The sequence below is a fragment of the Argiope bruennichi genome, chromosome 6 (genome assembly GCF_947563725.1).
Source record: "Argiope bruennichi chromosome 6, qqArgBrue1.1, whole genome shotgun sequence".
Classification (NCBI taxonomy): domain Eukaryota; kingdom Metazoa; phylum Arthropoda; class Arachnida; order Araneae; family Araneidae; genus Argiope; species Argiope bruennichi.
The window spans coordinates 67,461,162-67,482,006 of record NC_079156.1 but is presented as its reverse complement, the minus strand read 5'-3'; the positions used below and the strand labels follow the sequence as shown (position 1 = coordinate 67,482,006).

Sequence of the window (20,845 nt, the reverse complement as noted above, 5' to 3'; positions counted from 1 at the left end):
TATATATTTCAAAACTAATAAACTTTTCTGAATTTTAAAGAAAAACCTTTACTGAATTTTTATTAATGCAACGGGTTACTTTTTTAAATAAAAACGAAGGCAGAAACAATCGAAAAATAAAGAAAGCGAAAGTAAATAAATTTATTTAAAAAACAATAATTTAATTTCAATAATGATAATTATACTAAGATTTCGTATAAACTTTTCATTTCCTAAGTTTCTACTCATCATTTTCTTAATTTGTAGCGTCATATTGAATAGTTAGGGAAATGAAAAGTCATGAATGAAACGAAACAGAGGAACAAAACAAAAACCCAATAAATCTTGCACAACCTAAATGAAGATAAGGCTGCGCAAGATGCTTTTGCGGCGTTTCTCCGAACTATTTACAAATTTTCTCGATATCTGATTGGATGTAAATCCTTGTGCCAAATCTTGTTGATTTCAAACCGGAACCGCAGCTGTGATCAGTTTTTCACTCATTTCTGAGTTTCCGCTGTTATTTTGTTTGGGAGAGCGGCACACGTGTTTGCTCATATTGTAGCTGCTACATATTTCAATAATCATTTGCTTCATTATTTATTGCAAAATTCAGTCTCTCTAAAATGACTTCTAAAATTAACAGCGACAAAAAGTCACCATCTTCAAGTTCAGTGAATACAGCTGAATATTCTGCTATTCCTGAAGCTGTGCAACTTAAAAAAGAATTAGGTGTAATTGATGGTATAGGTGTTATTGTTGGTGTCATTATAGGATCTGGAATTTTTGTCTCACCCAAAGGGGTGCTTTTAAATGCGGGTTCAGTTCTGATGTCCCTTGTGGTATGGATGCTTTGTGGTTTGTTATCGACATTCGGTGCTTGCTGTTATGCAGAATTAGGTGCAGCTATACCAAAATCTGGAGGCGAATTTGCTTATCTCAATGAAAGTTTTGGACCTTTGCTAGCATTTTTGTATTTATGGGTTGCCTTACTGATTATTATGCCTACGGGAAATGCAATAATTGCTTTGACATTTGCTGAATACATCTTGCAACCATTTTATGGCACATGTCAGGCCCCTCATATGGCTGTCAAACTGCTTGCAGTGGTCGTTATTTGTGAGTATTTTAATCGTTTACTTTCACTCTGAATTAATATCACTTTTTTAATATAATTTATTTTTTTATCAACAAATTTCGAAAATCTTTAACAAGTTTTGATTGTAGCTTTATTATTATTATTCTATTGCAAAAATTGAAAGATGTAAGTTTGTCCATGTGTTAAAATTTTTTTAACTTGATCTGCTTAAAAAAATTGTTAATATAATCCTCTTTAAAAATTAAATAAAATCTCACAAACTCATTGTTTGCTGAAGATCTTTTATGTTTATGGTATGTTTTTATAAATTTCTTCCTCTGATATAGGTATGCCTTTTTTTCCCCCATGCCTTTAGTTGCACTAATGCTCAGTGTTTATGAATATAAATGTATACCCTCTATATCACTATAATCCATTATATTCTATTGAGCATAAATAAATGCTATCCCTCCTCCCCGCTTTTTTTTAATTTTATGAATTTTTTTTATTATAATTTATTATTTGTTTTTAGAGAGGAATTAGTAGAAAAACTATGGTTAATTCATGCATATATATATATATATATATATATATATATATATATATATATATATATATATATATATATATATATATATATATATATATATATATATATATATATATTCCTAATAATATGAAATCCTAGCATCTTATAATTACAAAAATGTAAAGATTATTTCATTAATAAAACACTTTTTTCATAAATTGTACCATTTTTATTGCTTAAGTTTTCTAAAATGTGTTTAAAAAAATTTTCTAATATTAATGATCTTCTGATTTAAAAATGCAAGTATATTTTTTTATTTAGAAATGTTTTGTTTGTTTCATCAATTTTTATTGGAATTAAATAAAGAAAAAAGTTTCTATATTTCTATCTAAAAATTTCTATATTAATTTTTTCATATCTTTCAGTGTTCTTGACATTTGTTAACTGCTATAGTATGAAATGGGTGACAAGGATACAAGATAGCTTTGCTTTTGCTAAAATTGTAGCTCTTCTTATTATCATTGGTGCTGGAATGTATCATTTGATTTTTGGCAAGTATATATTATTTTTCATCAAAGAAACTTTTTTTAGTAGTTTCATATTAAAAAATTTATTTTACAATATTTAAATTATAAAAAATATTTATATTTATTTCCTTATAAATATTTTTTCTTTCTTTGGTTTTAAATAGTTTTTTTTTTTTTCATCTTAAAAGCATTTTAAAAATTTTAGTTAGATTTGCTTGATTTAGAATGTTTTTTTCAGGCAGTACTGAAAACCTACAAAATGTAACAGAAGATACATCGTGGAATTTCTCCAACATTGCTCTGGCATTTTATTCAGGAATGTTTTCATTCTCTGGCTGGTAATAAAATATTTATATGCTGTTTAATGAGATTTAAATCGTCTAATATTTGTATCATAAAAGTAATTACTTATTAAACTTTGATTAAATATATATATTCATAATTAATTATATTTTTCATGTGATTCTTGTAATTAAAAATTTGTATGTTTAGCTGGTTTTATAATTTATTGATAATAATGCTGTAACTATATTATGAAAAGTTTACAGTTTAAAAATTTTGAATTATATTGTATTTATTAATTTTTTTAAATTTAAAATGTGTTTATTCAAGAATTTACATATCAGATTTTTTTCTCCTCCCTTTTATCTGTTATGCCAATAATGACTTTCTTATTTTAGGAATGCACTAAATTTTGTTACTGAAGAAATGAAGAATCCTGTAAGGTAGAAATCTTTTATAAAATTGGAATATGAATTTACTATTTAACAGTTTTTGAAATTGTTTAATCCAAATAAGAAAATTTATGGCTAAAAGAATGTTAGAAAATACAGTTCAAACTTTTATAAAACTTTCCTTGTATATTTTACAAATCTTGTCTGTTTTGCATTTTGTATATTCATATTTGATATTTGTAGTTTAATTTAAATTTTTAAAATGATTTCACTGAATATTTCCTATGATTAATCATCTGTTATTTAATTTAATTATTTAAATTAATGAATGTTGAGTGGTTAAATAAATAAGATATTCTACCCTGATGTCATATTTGCCTTTTTTTTTCTTCCCCTCCCTCTTTTGAAGAAGATAAAAATATAATTTTCATTCTGTGAGAAATGAAAATTATATTTTTACATTTACTTTCAAATGTATTTAGATGCTTTATATCCTCTTTTCCTTTATTTTGAATTATGAAGTACTGCATTTATTCTGTTAGAAGAGCTCACTTGATAAATAACCTTCAAATAAATCCACGTGATATATTAATCAAAGAGTTCTAAGAAAAATAATGATATGTAAATTGCATATTTATATTGCATGTTTTTACATTTTTCAATATATATATTTCTTTAAGTGATAATTTTAAAATAATTGATTAGTTTTAAATATAAATGATTACTATTTCTAAAAACATGCATAAATACCAGTAAAAATTTCTTAAATAAAATTGCAAATATAACTTCTGCAAGTACATCTTAAATAATTATATAAGTATAAAATGATATGCAAGTATTAAATTAAAATGTGTTGAAAGAATTTCATATTTTTAGGGATTTACCTCGAGCTATAATAATTTCCATTCCACTAGTGTCTCTGATATATCTTATGACCAATGTAGCTTACTTTTCTGTCCTTACAAAAGATGAAATACTTTCTTCAAGTGCTACAGCTGGAGTATGTATTATACCATTTCAATTATTTTTCAAAATGATTTGTATTAATCTTTTTTTATTTCCAGAAAAAGTCACAAATTTTGTCATTGTCTATTCTTTCTGTTTTGGTTGAATAGCTCTAAAATCTGAAACAATTTTTTTTCCCTTAACTTTAAATTTTTGTGTGAAGATTTTTTTTTCTTTTTTTTTTTTTTTCTTCCCAACAGTATGTATATTTTTCCAGGAGTTTCAATCTGATTTCTAGGTATCTTTTACTTAATTTTCAATGCAAGAAATTAGGTAAGAGAGCATGAATGTCCCAAGTTTTGTAGAGGTATTATCGGAACAATATTTTGGAGCCTTTATTCTACATTCTTTTTTTTTATTATTATTATTGGTTTTCGGTTTTGAATGAAAAGAAAAGCAAATACTATGCCTCAATATCCTTTATTTGTGCTTTATCACTATTTCAAAGAATGCATTTTGTATTTCCTTTAATGAATTTAGAACTTTTATTTGTAAAACCTTTTCTAGCAGGTTTGAAGAGGCTAAGAGTGTGAACAACTTGCCTTATTCCTGAAGTTTCACAAATAGTTTACTGTAAAATTTCAGTAAGAATATGGTACATTTATAATAATAGATTTCACTTCACATGTGAAATTTTTTTAACCATTTACATTCAGTGATTTTAGAATTTATTATTTAATTAATATCTTAATTGTTTCCTTGTTCAGCATGAAGATGGCAAAACATTATGTTGAAATTTGAAGCAACATGTTTAGGGCTTTGTATCAATAAAGTCAGTTATCCCTTATTTTCAAATTAAACCATTATTGGCAAATGTCAAATAATTTGTCTGCTGTATTTATATTTTAAGAGTAATATATATCACTGTCACGGTTCATCCCGTAAGTCTGCTTTCTTAATTTTAAAAAATCAAAAGCATCAGTATAATTAACTTATAGAAATTGACACAATTCTTACTTCAGATAAAATGAAAAATTGTAGTCTAATAACTGTATAATTTTTTTATTAAATTCCTTCAGTCAGTATAGGGAATTGTACTCTAAAACAAAACATGTATCTTCCTTTACTAATGTAATATGTTAGATTTATATTTTCTGTATTTTAGTTTAAGTTTGTCCTAGCTTGTGGTTTAAACATAATCAGAAGGTTGATTTAAAACACTAAAAATTATATTTCAAGCATTCAGAGAAAGTAATGTATAGTATAAGTAGGTAGATAAAAATTTACAAAAATAGAAAAATGTGCTTCTAAGACAATAATACAGTTCATAAAATCTGTTGTGTGAATTACTTCCATTTCAGTTCTTTACTTAAGATATTGGAATGCTTCATGATTTTGATTAGCATGTGAAATATAACAGAGAATTGTAGAATATTAGCACATGAAAGATATGAAGTTAAACTTGACTTTTCCCCATTCTTAATCCTTTAATTGAATTGGGATTTTATGATGATTACTACATTTTTAGAATTTAAAGTTGTTGTAAAATGTAGCTCAATGTATCCTTTTTTTTTTAATTATAGTCTTTTGGTGATAAAGTCCTGGGTGTCATGTCTTGGATCATGCCTTTATGTGTAGCATTGTCAACTTTTGGTGGCTTAAATGGTGGCATATTTTCTTCATCAAGGTATATTTTGGAACAGAATTGCTTCATGTGTTATCTTAATTTAATTGGTTTATATTGAAAGAACAAAACTTTTTTTCATATTATATATGTAAAGATTTGATTTTTCAGTAGAACGAAAAAGGTAAATATTAAAAATATATTTTTATTAAATGTGTATAGGATTTCTAGATCATGTTGAAAAAATGTCTTAATGCAATTACACAGATGTATTTCTTCTACTTTTCTCATCTTCTCCTTTTCTTTTTTTCACTTCAGATTTATCTTCTGAATTTGAACAAATAAAGTTTTAAATCTGGTATGTGTCTTTCTCTACTTCAAGTTTTTCTTGTTCCTAAGTGCATGTTATTCTGTTCATAATTAATACTTATTATGTATTTTTTAAAAATATTTTCTCTTTCTCTTACCTTTTTATATGTTATCATTAATGCATATAATTTAACTATTTCATAAAATATCCAGCTATTTCAGAGCATAAGGATTGTTAATTGTATGTTTTGGATTAATTCACTCTGTAATAGAACTAATCATTCTGTGAAACGAAAAATTATACAAATTATTTATATTACACAACATTCAAAATCTTGTTTATAAATGCACAAAGAAATATTAAAACAATCTAATATACAATTAAATCATTAGCGCTTAGAATTGCAATAAATATTATTTTAAACCTAGTATTTTATTGCCTTTATTATAACTTTAACATCTAAATTGTACTAGTAATTACTTTTCCTTCTGAATCAAAACATAGAGTCAGCTAATTTTTTTGTACATCTTTGTACTTTTCTTTTGTACTTTCTGTAATTCTTTTAATTAATTTCCTGTAATTTTTCTTTGTTAATTCTTTTGTGCTGTTTTTGTTTGTAATTTAATACACAGCATCCAAATATGTTCTTACAGACTGTTTTTTCTGCTTTCTTCTTTTCTGCTCAGTTTGCTACATTACTCTCAGCATGGCTTGAACAAAGAAATCCAGGCAAAAGCTTAAAATTGGACGATTTCCTTTAAGTTACATAAAATAAAAATCAGTAAAGACCTCTTGTTTCTTCAAAACAAGTTTTACCTATATGTATATTGACGCCTGTATTATAGTTAATGTTATTTAGATATAACTTTAACTAAGCACAATTTATTGCTTGCTTTAATGACGTTAATGGGTTCAAGTATATTTTATACCTGTTATTACTTGCTGTAATGGGGATTGGTTTTTATTCTAACTTTATTCTAGCACATTTTATGTTTTAGCTGATAACATCTATTATTACATGGAATTTTCTCTTAACATTAACACTATACTCAATATAAAGTATGTGATACATCATCATTGGGAATATCTAATTCATCTTCTTTAATATCATAAAAAATAAGCTACATCTGTTGCTATCAACAGGTCATGAACCTACAGATTTACAAAAAAAAAATTTTAATTACTATACTTCTAATTTCATTCAGCATAATATGAAATCTAAATTTTTCATGAATAGGTTTTATGTGTCTTATCATAAAGGATGTCAAATTTAATATTTTATTTTCGTGAAATTATTTTAATTAACTTTTATCTGCTGAATGTCAATAATTCACAGTATATATAAATAAATTATATTTACCCAAAAGGAGAAAATGACAGATGCATATTAAAGTAGTCATTTGGCATAGAGAAACTAATAGTGTTTTATAATTATAATCAAATTTTTTGCTTTTGCCTATGTACGGATGTATGTATGTTTCAATCTATTTTTCTATATAGATTTGCATTTTAATTAACTTTTAAATAAATTTTATAAGATTTTTTTATTAAATCTTAATTAGCTGCTTCATTATTATTTTATTTATTTACTTTTTCTTTTACTTTACATGTCTCTCCCCTTCCTTAGTACTGAATTAGAAAATTACTTTTCCATTATAGGTTGTTTTTTGTTGGTGCTCGCGAAGGTCACTTGCCAAGAATAGTTTCTATGATAAATGTTCAACATTCTACACCTACTCCAAGTTTAATATTTTTGGTAAGTCTAATTTTTAAAAATATGCTGAATATTTTGGGAATCAAATTCCTGTTATCTTATCTCTATCTAAACCATAATTTCAGTGTCATGCAAAATAATTAGTCTTGAAATTATAAAACATGTCCATACATAAATGGCAATTTTTTTTAATGAACCTCAAAAATAGAAAGTTGAAAGTCAATACAAAAAAAAATATAGGACAATGTTTGTTTGTTTTTAATTTTATAGTATTTTAAAATAAGTTTTCTTTAAAATAAGAAAGATATCAGAATATCCAGTCATGTATACTCCATTAAGTTATGTGCCTAAATTTACTCATGTTAAAATTTGTTATTATTGTTATGTGTTAAAATTCATAATTTTGTGGTTTAATACCACAAAATTCATTTTTCTTAGCAAACTTTAAAAAACTCTTAGCAAATTTCATTTTTCTCTTGACCTTGGGCTTTATCTTTTGCTCTATGGCTCTTAATTTTAACAATAGATGATAACAGAAAAAGATAAACATTAAGAATTTTCATTTGCTGTAATAAAAATAAATTGCCATTAATCTGAAATTGATCTTTATTTAAGAAAATTATAAATGTTCTTAGCTTTTAGCTGAAATGGCCCTCACTCTCTTTTAATAACTATGCTTTCAGATTGTAAGATTTTAATTTTGCTTGATTTATATTATTTATTTTCATTTTTTTTTCATATAAATTATGCATTATTGATATATATTATTAGTACTCATTACAGTATTTGTATTCAAATTTTCAATTTCTGTCTTTCTCTCGCTCAAGACTTTCTTAAAAAAATATCTGAAATAAAAGTGTATTAAAATAAATAATAAATTTTTTTGTCAAAATTAATGTTCTTTTTAATTATTTGAAAATTTATATTTAAAATTATTTGAAATATTTTTTTCAGGCAATAATGACAATTTTTTATTTATGGGTTGGAGGTATATATGTTCTGATTAATTTTACTTCATTTATTGAAGCCCTTTTCATTACATTGACAATCAGTGCTTTATTATATCTTCGAATAAGAGCTCCAAAAATGGATAGACCAATTAAAGTAAGTGAAAAATTTTTCCTATTAGAATATTCATATTCATTCTTGATATATTGAATAATTATTTATCAGAAACTTTTATCTGTATTTAATAGTTTTTAAGTATCAATGAAATAAATTGGATATAAAATATTCTATATTTCTTCTAATTGTGATTTTAGTAAAATTTAAAGCAATTGTGTTTGTTATAATTGCTTTAATATAAAAATTAAATATTTTTACATAATTTGTAATAAAAAAAATGTTCCATTTTAATAATATACATTGGCATTTAACTGTTTAGATCTAAAAGAATCAATTAGACTTAAATTTTCTTTTAATAGTTGTTGATTTGTACTCAAGTGTTGCATATCAAAATTTAAAACATCATTTAAGTTCTTGAATGCATTGTCCATCTTGTAGGAAGAGGAGGAAGTGAGAAATGAATGTCTTCATAACATTGTGCTTGATAACATGCGAGTAGGGATTGCAATACTGGGATACCGAATACCGGTATTTTAAGCCATTTGTACAATTTTGTAATACCGGTATTCACAAGTTTAAATTTCGGTATTTACTAGAAATTTTTAAAATTCTCCACTATATGTTCAGGGATCGCGAACATAGCAAAATAGTATACATTTTTGTTTTTATGTCTCCCTAACGGGCAAATTAATTAGCTAATTAATGGCTTAATTAATTGCTTAAATCTAAATTAGCAAAACATGGATTATCCCTGAAAGAAGATATTGTATCCATAACGACTGATTAAGCAACATTTATGGAAAAAGTTGGAAAGTTGATTGGTGCAAATCAGCAGTTGTACTATGCACATGGAATTCAATTAGGAGTAATAGATGTATTATACCAAAAAAATAAAGGACAGAAGAATCCAAATACTGTGGATATAGAAACTTCTGATTCCAACTTAGAAGAAAGTAAGTGTGAGAGTGATATTGACAATGAAGATAATGAGAATGTAATTATTGAAGAAGATATTGCTAATGAGGATGAAATATTAACCTATCAAGAATTTCTTCCTATAATTTATAAAGTTCGAAAAATTGTTAAGATATTTAAACGTCCCCCTATAAAAAAGGATATATTACTAAAATATATACTAACTGAAAATAAAACAGAATATATGTTAATATTAGATTCTAAAACACGTTGGAACAGTTTACTCCTAATGATGGAACGATTTTTGAAACTGAGAAATCCGATCCAAAAAGCAATAATCGACTTAAATATGCAAATTAATTTTTCAGATAGTGAATTCGATTTTCTATCCTGAACTATATCAGCTCTACTTCCAATAAAACTGACTATTGAGCCATTATGTCCGATAGATTCTAATTTATTAATAGCTAATGCAACAATAAATTTCATGTTGCAGTCACTGAAAGATCAGCACACATCACTATCTGAATAATTATATATTACATTGAAAAATCGCACAGAAGAAAGGCATACCGAAATAGAAAATGTCTTATGTTATTTACATAATTATAATGATTATAAAAATGAAAAAGAAGAAAAGAAAATAACCAATTCAAATCTGATTAAGTTTAAAGTAAATTTTCTTAAAATTTTTTACCCACAAACTTATCCACATTCAGAAGAATTCGGTTCAATTATCGAAGATTATGATGTCACTACTGTCGATAGTGAAAAGGGATTGTCTCTTGAACAAAAATTAGAATTAGCGATAAATAAAAAAAAATTCAACGAACCAAAATACAATACAGAAATCAGCTATATCCAAAACCAACCGACGATAAATCGATTTATTTGAAGATGAGGGATTTAGAGGTAAATACTTGAAAAAAATATATCGCACATTGCTAACAGTACCACCAGCTAGCGTAGATGCCGAAAGAGCGTTTTCGACAGCTGGTAATTTTTACACAAAATTACTTTTCATGCTTAATGACAGTACAATTGATGCATTATGTTTTTTTTAAGATCACATTTCAAAAATTTGTAATAGTACCACAGACTGAATAGTGATATTTACACTTCTTTGTGATTTAAATAAATAAGATGTTCCTTTACTTTTTTGTGATTATATACTGTTATAATTTATAAGTTACAAATTATTTTTTGTGATATTTACACTCTCTGGCAAATAAAACAAACAACTGACAAATAAAACAAAGAAACACCTGTGTTTTCTTTCTTTTTCTAAAATTGTTAAAACCGGTATCCCCATTATTAAGATTTATAAAATACCGAATACCGGTATTGAAATTTTGGTCCGGTATTGCAATCCCTACATGCAAGTTAGATTGTAAATAGCATGCACATATGTGCTTTTCTTGTGATGATTATAACTTGGAAATCTATTACATTTAAACACAATTTATTAAATCAGTCATTAAGTTATGGAGAAAAAAGGAATTTAAATAAATGAAATCTTGTAAAATGCATCCAATTTTTAACAGTGCATTTCACAATGCTGTTATTTATTTAATTTTGTTATACTAATTCAGTGCTTTCAAAATTAGTATTACAAAAGTTATTAAATATCTAATATATAGTCATGATCTATAATTAAATACTTTTTTTTTTTTAGGTTAGTCTATTTTTTCCAATTTGCTTTCTTCTCATTGGAATTCTACTTGTCATTCTTCCATTTTTCCAAGATTTCTTTGAAACTGGAATTGCTCTGGCCATAACATTATCTGGTATACCTGTGTATGTTGTTTTTGTAATGTGGAAGAATAAACCTAGATGGATGGTTGCATTCTCAGGTATGTTTGTCTAAATGTATTTTCTGACATGGACAGGTTAATAGCCTGGGAAATTATCTTCTAAATGCAATACATCTAATACAACATGAATGATTCAAAAATCACTCAGGATGCTGTAGAAAAGCAAACTGCATTGGATTTAGATATGCTAAATTTGATTCATGATTACTTCTTGAGTACTAGTTGTTCCTTAAAAAAGGAAAAGAAATTGAAAGTTTAATTAAAAATAGTCATTTTTTTACATTTTCTCCTCAATATATTTCTCATTTAAAACATATTATTGTATAAAAATAAAAAAAAATTTTTTAATTGGTTTGATTTTTTTCATATTATGTTTTTTTCTTAAATTATTAAAAACATTCAATTTTTTTATTTCTTATTTACCATGAAATTTTAAATAATTCTCCTTCAGTGAAGGCTGTTAATATTTTATTATAACTAACCTTGAACTATAAACATTGTTTCAAATATTCTATTAAAAAAGAATCACCAATTTTAAAATATTATTTATTAAAACAATATTAAGATATGATTAGTAAACATCTAAGTTTAATGTTTGCTTATCAATACTCGCAAATATATATTATTTATATTTAATGAAATCTTAATATTCTGACCATTACTGAGAAGTATATATTATTGTAGAAATCAAATTGAAAGATTTTACTTGAAGCCCCTTACAATGATATTGCAATTTAAATTAACAAAAATTGGGATCATTTATGATTTTTTAAAATTATTGTGGATTTATGGAATTTTTCATTAATATTTTCCTTCCATGTTGAAGGAATATCGATTCTACATAATTGGCTACCTGACTGACAGTTCAGTAGTTCTATTAAATTGATTATTTCTGGATTGCAGGTCTAGTTTATTTTAAAGAAATAAGTAATAACTGTATTTGTGAAATATTTTCTGGGTTGTTCAATGAAAGAGTTCATGAGAACATTTTTTCAATTATTATTTATTTTAATAATACAAATTAAATTGTGGAGTTTATTATTATTAGAAATTTATATTATTAATAAATTCAGCAGCTAAATAAATGGAAGAATGATTAGACATGACATGTTTCAGCATTTTCAAAATCAAACTTTGTCATTCTTGAGATCAATTAATTTTCTTTTATGCAATAATTTTACAATATTTTTGTACCCAAAGCACTTTCTGTATGAATTTATTAAATCACATTATTTTACTTTGATATTTATGCTTGATATAATTCATTATTCTACAATTTTTTTTTTTTTTTTTTAAGCCTGTGTTATGTTTGAGTGTAAAAAAATAATTAGTTAAAGCTATAATTCTATTTTAATTCTTTTAAAATTCTGGCTGATATAGATTTTTAATTATAACAATGTTACTACTCATATATTTATATAATATAGAAATAAGTGATGTACATTTTTAGAATATTTTCTCATAACCTTTTACATTCCAGATTGGTGTACTGATTTCACACAAAAATTCCTTTTGTGTGCTCCAACAGATGCTGAAGGATCTATTGAAGATATAACTAATGTTGACTATTTTAGTGATGACAGTGGAAAAGCAAACAAATCATTATAAGTAATTATATTTCCCTTCTTTATACCATTCTTGTTGGCAATTTTATTTCCCAGTATAAATTGTACTCTTTATTAATCCTATTTCAAGCAAGGAAAGAGCAACAAATGTAATTGTCTTTTATTTGTAATCTGCATATTGAACAATATTTTACTATAATTTGTTTTTAGAATTAACATATTTTGAATCATATAAATTTAACAGATGGTTTAAAAATGTGTTTGAATTCGTTTGTTAATTAAGTTTTTCAAGTAGCAACAGAAGGAGGAATTTCTAAATTCATATTGCTCAGTAATTATATTTTTGTAATATTTGCTTACTATATTCACTTGATTGTTGTTTAATTGGCGATTTCTCAACTGTCAGAAATATTTATATATATTTTTTAATTAGAATGATGCTTTGTCATGAAATATTATATTTTAAAGTTGTGTCAATCAATGTATTTCTGCAAAGATGCAATTCTTCAACAAATTCACAATTTTTTTTGTCCCCCCCTCTCCCCTCTTTTTTTAATCACTTGTTTCTACCTGCTCATCTGTTTTCTTGGGCCTAAAACTGAGTCAATTTTTGAAATTTGTTTGTCTTTTCTGAAACATATAGAATAAGTGGAGAGTTGCTTAATGCTGTTCAGACTGCAAAATATGAGTTTTTTCAGTAGAAGTCTAGATTCAAATATGTAAAATGTACTATCTGAAAGATAAAGTGAATCTTTGTAAAAACATGAATTCAGCAGTAAAGAATGAATTCTGATAAAAAGAAGAAAATTATTTAAAAATGCAAAATCTTATTATTTTTTGCATTTTTATTATTTATCTTATTTATTTTTAAAATCCTGCCCTTCATTGGCAATCAGGATTGGGAGTGAAAGCATTCTGAACTGTTTTTCATTTGTAACCTTACGGGTCCTTATCCCTCCTTCAAAAAAATATGTATAATAGCAATGTATTAGATATGGTTATTACATGTAGTACATACACACCACTATGTGATGTACATTTTTTCATTTGACTATAAATTATATTTCCACAAACATTTCTTTATTAATAAAAACTGAATTATTTTAGACTGGGATTCTTTTAATGAGTCTAAATTTCAATTTACTAATTTTGTCACTTCTGTTTCAACAGTAAATTTTATATCAAATTTATTTGGGCATCTACAAATAAAACCTTGTATTGCTAATATGTGAAATAACATTCATTGATGTATTTGATGGAGAAAAGTGCTATGTTTATGGTGATAAGAAAGGAAGAACTGAAAAGATTAAGCAAAAAAAAAAAAGGAAAGAAAGGGGGAAAAAACTAATAATTTACTAAGCATTTAAAATAAAACTCATTATGTGTTGTCTAAATACATAAAATCCAAAAGCTTATGAAATATATATTTTTATATAGAAGAAAAATGTGCATAAATATAAGAATATATATGTGCAAATTTGCCTAATCAATTTCCAATTGGTTGCATGTCAAAGATTTGTCAGATATCTTGCTAAGCATATAACTAGGATGGATTATTTACAATTTTAAAATCAAAAATTCCAACTAGCCAAAAAAAAAAAAAAAATCTTTAAAATTTACAAAAAAAAAAAAAATTATAAACTTTATTAGAACCGTAGTCCTATTTGTATTTGGGCAAGTTTTATGCATTCAGTGTTTTTTCAGGTTTTCCTTTCAGTTCTTATAAATCGTACTGTGAAAAAAACAGGTTTGAAGTTCTTTAAAAAATTTTATTCTTTATCAAAATTTCTTTGTTAAAGACATATTTGTATCACAGCATATATTAATATTAATAATAATGATGATATATTAATGCATCTTTTTCCTTTAGATATTAACCATTTTGAATATTTGGAGGGGCTTCCTTGGATATTGAATTATCAAAGTCTATGCAAATTTCGGAAACTATTTTCCAACTGTTTTTGGAGCTCTCATAGTGCACCATAATGTATGATTATTATTTGAAAAAATTGTTTTTGTGAAAAAAAAGATTAATTGAGGAAACATGAAAATATGGGTTAAAAGTAACAGCTTCAATTTGTATTTTGCATGTGTGTGAAATTTGTTAGCTGAAAAATAAATTCAGCTTTTATTTTGGGCTACAGTGAATCGAAGTTACTTATCTGTGATTTTTGCTTGGTGCTCAGTCTCTTCATACTTGAACTTTATCAAAACCAAAAGAAATTTTATTGTTGTTTCTATAAATCTTTAATCAGTTATAATTCAGTTTACTATAATTAATTTTCCGATTATTAAATGTCGAAAATACAAAGTATTTAGTAATATTTTTTTCTTATCGTCCCATTTCATTTATGATCTTTGAAGGACTGCTTAGGTCCTTTAAGTTTGTTTAAAACTAAAACCTAAATTTGCTTCATTTTAAAATCGTTTGCTTGAGTAAAATTCAAACTAAATTATCAAGTTAGTTATTTATCTTTTCTTCTGACGTTCAATACTCCTAATTGTTTATGTAAAATAAATTAATGGCCACATTTTAATAATTATTTTTCTAACCAGTTTTTTTAATGTGAATTTTAAATTTACTTTATTTTTTGTTTATATGTGTAAATATGCTTTTTTAATAAGCTTTTCATTGATTGTACAATTATTTTTTCTTCGAAAATTAAAGTGACTGTCAGAGCTTTTACTGCAAAGGTTATTAAAAATTTATTCAAACTTTTCCTCTAAATCTTAAATTTATTTATAAAAACAAAGAAAATAAGTTTTTAAGATTAAGAAAATACTAATGTGGCATAAATTTTGTGGATATGACTTTTTTTAGTATTTAAATGGATATTTCATCCAAAACCTTTGCTGTAAAAATTGTGCAAAATTTTATTTAAATAATGTTATCTCCTTCACCTTTTTTATTAAAACAACTCCTTGATTTATCTTAAATCCTAATTACAAATTTTATTTTATTGGATTCTTATTAAGCATTTTTTTATTTATTTTATTAATTACTATGTTAATTGTTGAACTCATAAGACTTTTCATTCTTACTTGCATTTGTCATTATCAACTATGAAGATTTCATTTTTATTTAATATATCCTACAATATTTTTTTTCATTTCATCCTTTATTGAAGATGGGGACACTTAAGTCAATTATATATATATATATATATATATATATATATATATATATATATATATATATATATATATATATATATATATATATATATATATATATATATATATATAATAACATTTAATCTCTGTTTCATGTAACTTCCTGTTCTGGAATGCTACTAATATATTTTTTCAGCTGGCCAGTAAATATAAACTTAGTTTTTTTTTAGTTAAGACTTAAAATAAACTACCTCTTTTATTCTATAGAATGTTGTAATACATTCTTAATAAAATGAAGCCCAAAATTTTTGTAAATAAGGAAAAAATTTCAGTGTTAAGATATTTTTTTTTTATAAACCTCGGTAAAATTTTGTAAAATAAAGCCCATTTATTGTTATAAACACTGCATCGACACAAAATTTGCAAATTGATCATTTTAGTTCCTTGTTTTACTTGTGTGATATTGGAATGTTATTTAAAAATTCATTTGGTCACATTGACTACATTTTATGCTAATGTTGAGAATGTTACTGATTTAACTTCTTAAAACTATAATATTTAAATTTATTTTAAAACCTCTGATCAGTTTGATTGCAATATCAAAATAATAGAGGTAACAATATGTTTTGTTTTTGTTTGGTAAAAGGGTACATTATTTTCTATATATCATTGGTCACACAGTACAGTTGTTTAAGTAAGATATCGCTATAAATTTGTGTTTTTTTTATAATGCTATTATTTTTATAAGATATATAAAACAATTCTTTTGAGATAGCATTTTATCTCATAGTAACATTACATTGGATTTGTTTGTTTTACATGTTATCCAAAGTTTTAAAAAATTAATTGCATTATAAAAATTATTTGGGCATGTAATTATTCCTTAAAAAAATAAAACAACAAAGGTTAAATAAGTTTTTTTTATATGTTTTGATATTTCAATTCCCTTAAACATAATCTGAAGTTTAAATTGAAAGCTGCTTCATATAAAATAAAAAATAGCTCTTATTTTTCTTTCTGAAGAATGTACCAATGTCATAAAATACCTCCCTATAGATCCAAAGAAAGCGTGTATTTAAATACTCTTTACATATGCAATATTTTATATTTTTTATTTACCATTCATATGTCATCAACATAATTTTTTTCAATTCAGTTGCTTTTAAGTTCATTATATGGTTGCTTGAATGGTGTAGAAATGAAGTTGCCAAAGACTTTCCTGTTTGCGTACCTCTTTTTGTATTCATAGATTTCTGATCTAATTAGTCGATAGTTTTCTTCGATTGTATAATCAAATCACTTTTACAATTCAGTCATTGATTACAGAAGCTGAAAAACTAGAAAAAAAAAAAAAAGGTTTTGATGTAAGTAATAATAATAATCAGATTGTATTTATTGTGTGTTCCAACTAATTGAATTAGAAAGATAGTACTAAACCAAAATACTCAATTCAAAATAATCATTTTTAAATTTGAACAGATGCTGTTCTTTTATGCTTATTCAAATTTAAAACATGCTGGAACCAGTAAAGGAAAGCTGGTATTGTATTGTTCTTACATTCAGTGTTTACATTTATTCACAGATTTATAAATTTTTTTTTAAATCGGAATTTAAATGTATACTGTTCTACTCACTGATTTAGTTAGACTTAAAAAGAAGTATCATTTGTTTTAAAAGTTTGTCATTATATTGTGTGTGAATCTCAAATCAGTATTGTGAAGAGCAATCCATTTTATTGTTCTTCAAACATTCTATATATATATTCATTACATTCATTTTATATGTAAGAACATACTTCGTTTAATGAATATAATTTGCTGTACATTTTTTAAAACTTACGATATTTTAAATCACTTAATTTTTATTTAAACTTGTGTATTTTTTCAATTTACATGTCTAAATTAATGCACTGGCTTTATTGTGTGTATATTGAAAGAAATTAAATGAAGGAAATGACCAATTGAAAATTTACTCTTTTTTGTGTTACATTCCAATTGATGAAATTTTTTTATCATAATCTTTTTTCTGTTTGTGCCAAGACAATTGATATGTAAAAAAATTTATAGAACTGCTTACTTGTGATTGTGTTACACTTCAATTATACTTGTATTATCTGTATATTGGAAACTTGTATAAATATTTTACTTCAGTCATTTTATTTTCTGTGGTTGTGGCTGTAAACTGCTTATGAATCTCTACTTTTTTTGTTCAAATTGTACGAATTATTAAAATGCTCACATATTTGCACATATTAAGAAATTATATTTATGAACTATTTTTTATAATATTTGTGGTCAAACTATACATGTTTGAGACTATACTCTACTTTACAGGTTGAATTAGAAGTAGAAAAATGCATAATGAGAAAATAAATTTTTTTTATTTTGTCATCATTGTCTTTTTTTAAAAATACGTATTGGCAAAATTTGAAAATTGTTATAAACTATATGCAGTATAGTACAGTTAATCCTATGAAGCTCTTGTTAGTATAAATCCGTTGTATTACCAAGTAATTGGGAACATGTGATGCAAATGTATGTGTTCAAGTTGCCTTTTTAGCTTAATGGAAACAATTGTTTTAAACCATTAGGAAGGTTCTCTCCTTGTCATTCTTGTATATTTAAGCTTACATTTTTTGGTTAATCTTACATTAACTATTAATAATTATATTAACTATTAATCTTATATTAACTATATAGATTAAAATATGCATTTTTGGGCATCTTTTAGATCCATAATTTTGTTAAGATTGCATTTCAAATTTATTTTGCTAGTTATGTATTTGAAGTTATTATTTTAACATATGCATAAATAGATATATCAGCATACTATGTCAGTTGCCAAATTTGATCTTAAATTTCATACAGTTTTATAATCCTGGCACTTAATTATATGTCAAATATTATCTATATAGGAATCCCATAGGGATATCAGTTATGGGATTATTATATTCACTGACATACACTCAAAATTTTTTTAACACAGAGAAGTCTAAACCATGAAGATGCATCAAAATCTTATAGTCTGGATTTTTTATGCTTAAAATACTTTTACTCTATATACAAAAAATTAAAATGAAGTATTTTTGGTTAATCTAAAACATGCAAAGACACAAAAATTTGAATTGTTAAAAAACTATATGTAATAGAAAATTTTTAAATTAAGAATAGTAGGCTGATGAATTATTATTATAATTGTACAATAAAATTTGAAGACCAGAAATTCACTTCTCATATGTAAAAAAAATGAAGCATCAATAGTTGGTGAAATTAAACATATTTCACTAAAAAATTTAGAATTTTTTTTTTTTTTTTTTTTTTTTTTTTTTGCCTATTAATTTAAATTTTTAAAAATTAACTCTAGTATTTTAATCTTATATAAATAAAAAAAGTTAAGAGGTTTTTCTTTTGCATAATGAAGAACATAAATAAAACTTCTAAGTTCTGAATTGAATCAAATCTCTGTCCTATTTTAAACTACTTGAGGACTCTGTTGTAACAGTCTTAGTTTTTCTGAATTGCAGCAGAATAGAATAACAAGGACAAACATCTACTTATAACATCTCTCCAAACTTACACAAATAGAAAATTTTTGGTCTTCAATAAAGTTTATATATAAGATGAATCCTGTGGAGATGAGGTCATAAATCTATGACCTTCCAATCTCTATGATTAGAATCTGTCATGTCTGGAAAATTTTATAATGAATACTTCTAAATAATTGAGCATGTCATTCATTGGAGAACAATTATATAACCTTTGTGATAAAAATACTTGCATTTGTCACAACATGCATTATATATTGCATCTATGTATAGTAATAAATATTTTTAAGAAAATTAGTTTCTTTATTTAAGGGTATGAAAATTTATATCAAAGTAACCATTCTAAAAAAAATTCTTCAAAATATCATTTTATAAAAATAAAGCTTTTGTTTATTTATAAAATTTTTTAAATTTAATCATGAATTTTTAAATTCTTAAATTTTTTTTGAACTAAATTCCTTACTGTAAACTTCACAAGAATAGGGTTTAAATGAATTTTGTTTTTCTTTTGTATGAATAAGAAAATGTTTATTTAAAGTACTTTAGAGAAAACTGCATATTGCAAACATTACAAGAATAAGGTTTCTCATTTGTATGAACATGAATGTGTAAAATTATATTTCCGAGAAAATTTTCCATTACAAACATCACAAGAATAAGATTTTTCATACATACGAGAATGGACGTTGAAATAACATTTCCGAAAAAATTCTTTACCACATATATCACAGCGATGGGCTTTTCCATTAACATGAGTTTGATAATTTTTATTTAAATTACTGTTTTGTGAAAATTGTTTACCGGATACCACAGAAGAATATGGTTTTTCATTTGTATTTGTAAGAAGATGTCATTTTAAGGTGAATGCCTTATTACAGACATTACATATGGATGCTTTACTACTGGTATGAATAACTATATGGCTCTTTAAATAGCACTTTGAAGAAAATGCTTTATCACACACATTACACTTAAATTGTTTCTCATCACAGCAAGTTTGAATCTGAACATTAGTACTGATACCAAATCCTTCAATACATTTATCACTAACCATTTTTTTTAAAATCATTTTCCTTGATAGCTACCTCCATCTTTATATTCTGAATTTGATTTTTATTTATGTATCTCTCCTAAAAACCTTCCCACTTCCATTTTATTTATATAAAAAATGGAAATGGAACTTTAGTAGTGATAAGTTTTTCACTCGGAATTCGATTCTCAAAAATGTAGAAGAAATGTTTCATATTCGCTTTTAACTTAAGGGAATAAAAACGTTCGCCTTTCAATAGCATTCGATTTATTCCTACAATCTGGAAAGTAAAATGCAATTTCATAATGCATTTTATTACTATTTACATTGAAACACTTCATGAAAAAACTATACATGTTTGTTTTTAGATAATCATTGAAAAAAGATGCGGTTCAGTTTCAGTTTATTTATAATAATG

The 20,845-nt window shown here is 24.8% G+C and overlaps 1 protein-coding gene across 1 annotated transcript; it reads left to right on the top strand.

Annotated features, from left to right (window-relative positions):
* Window positions 1-351: 351 nt before the first annotated feature.
* LOC129971477 (Y+L amino acid transporter 2-like) lies at window positions 352-15,813 on the top strand. Its single transcript, XM_056085283.1, has 11 exons — window positions 352-1,098; window positions 2,012-2,141; window positions 2,356-2,451; window positions 2,794-2,838; window positions 3,664-3,787; window positions 5,316-5,419; window positions 7,326-7,422; window positions 8,335-8,484; window positions 11,036-11,213; window positions 12,655-12,782; window positions 14,610-15,813. The coding sequence occupies exons 1-10, from the start codon at window positions 606-608 to the stop codon at window positions 12,780-12,782; spliced, it is 1,545 nt and encodes a 514-aa protein (XP_055941258.1). The 5' UTR covers window positions 352-605; the 3' UTR covers window positions 14,610-15,813.
* Window positions 15,814-20,845: the final 5,032 nt, after the last annotated feature.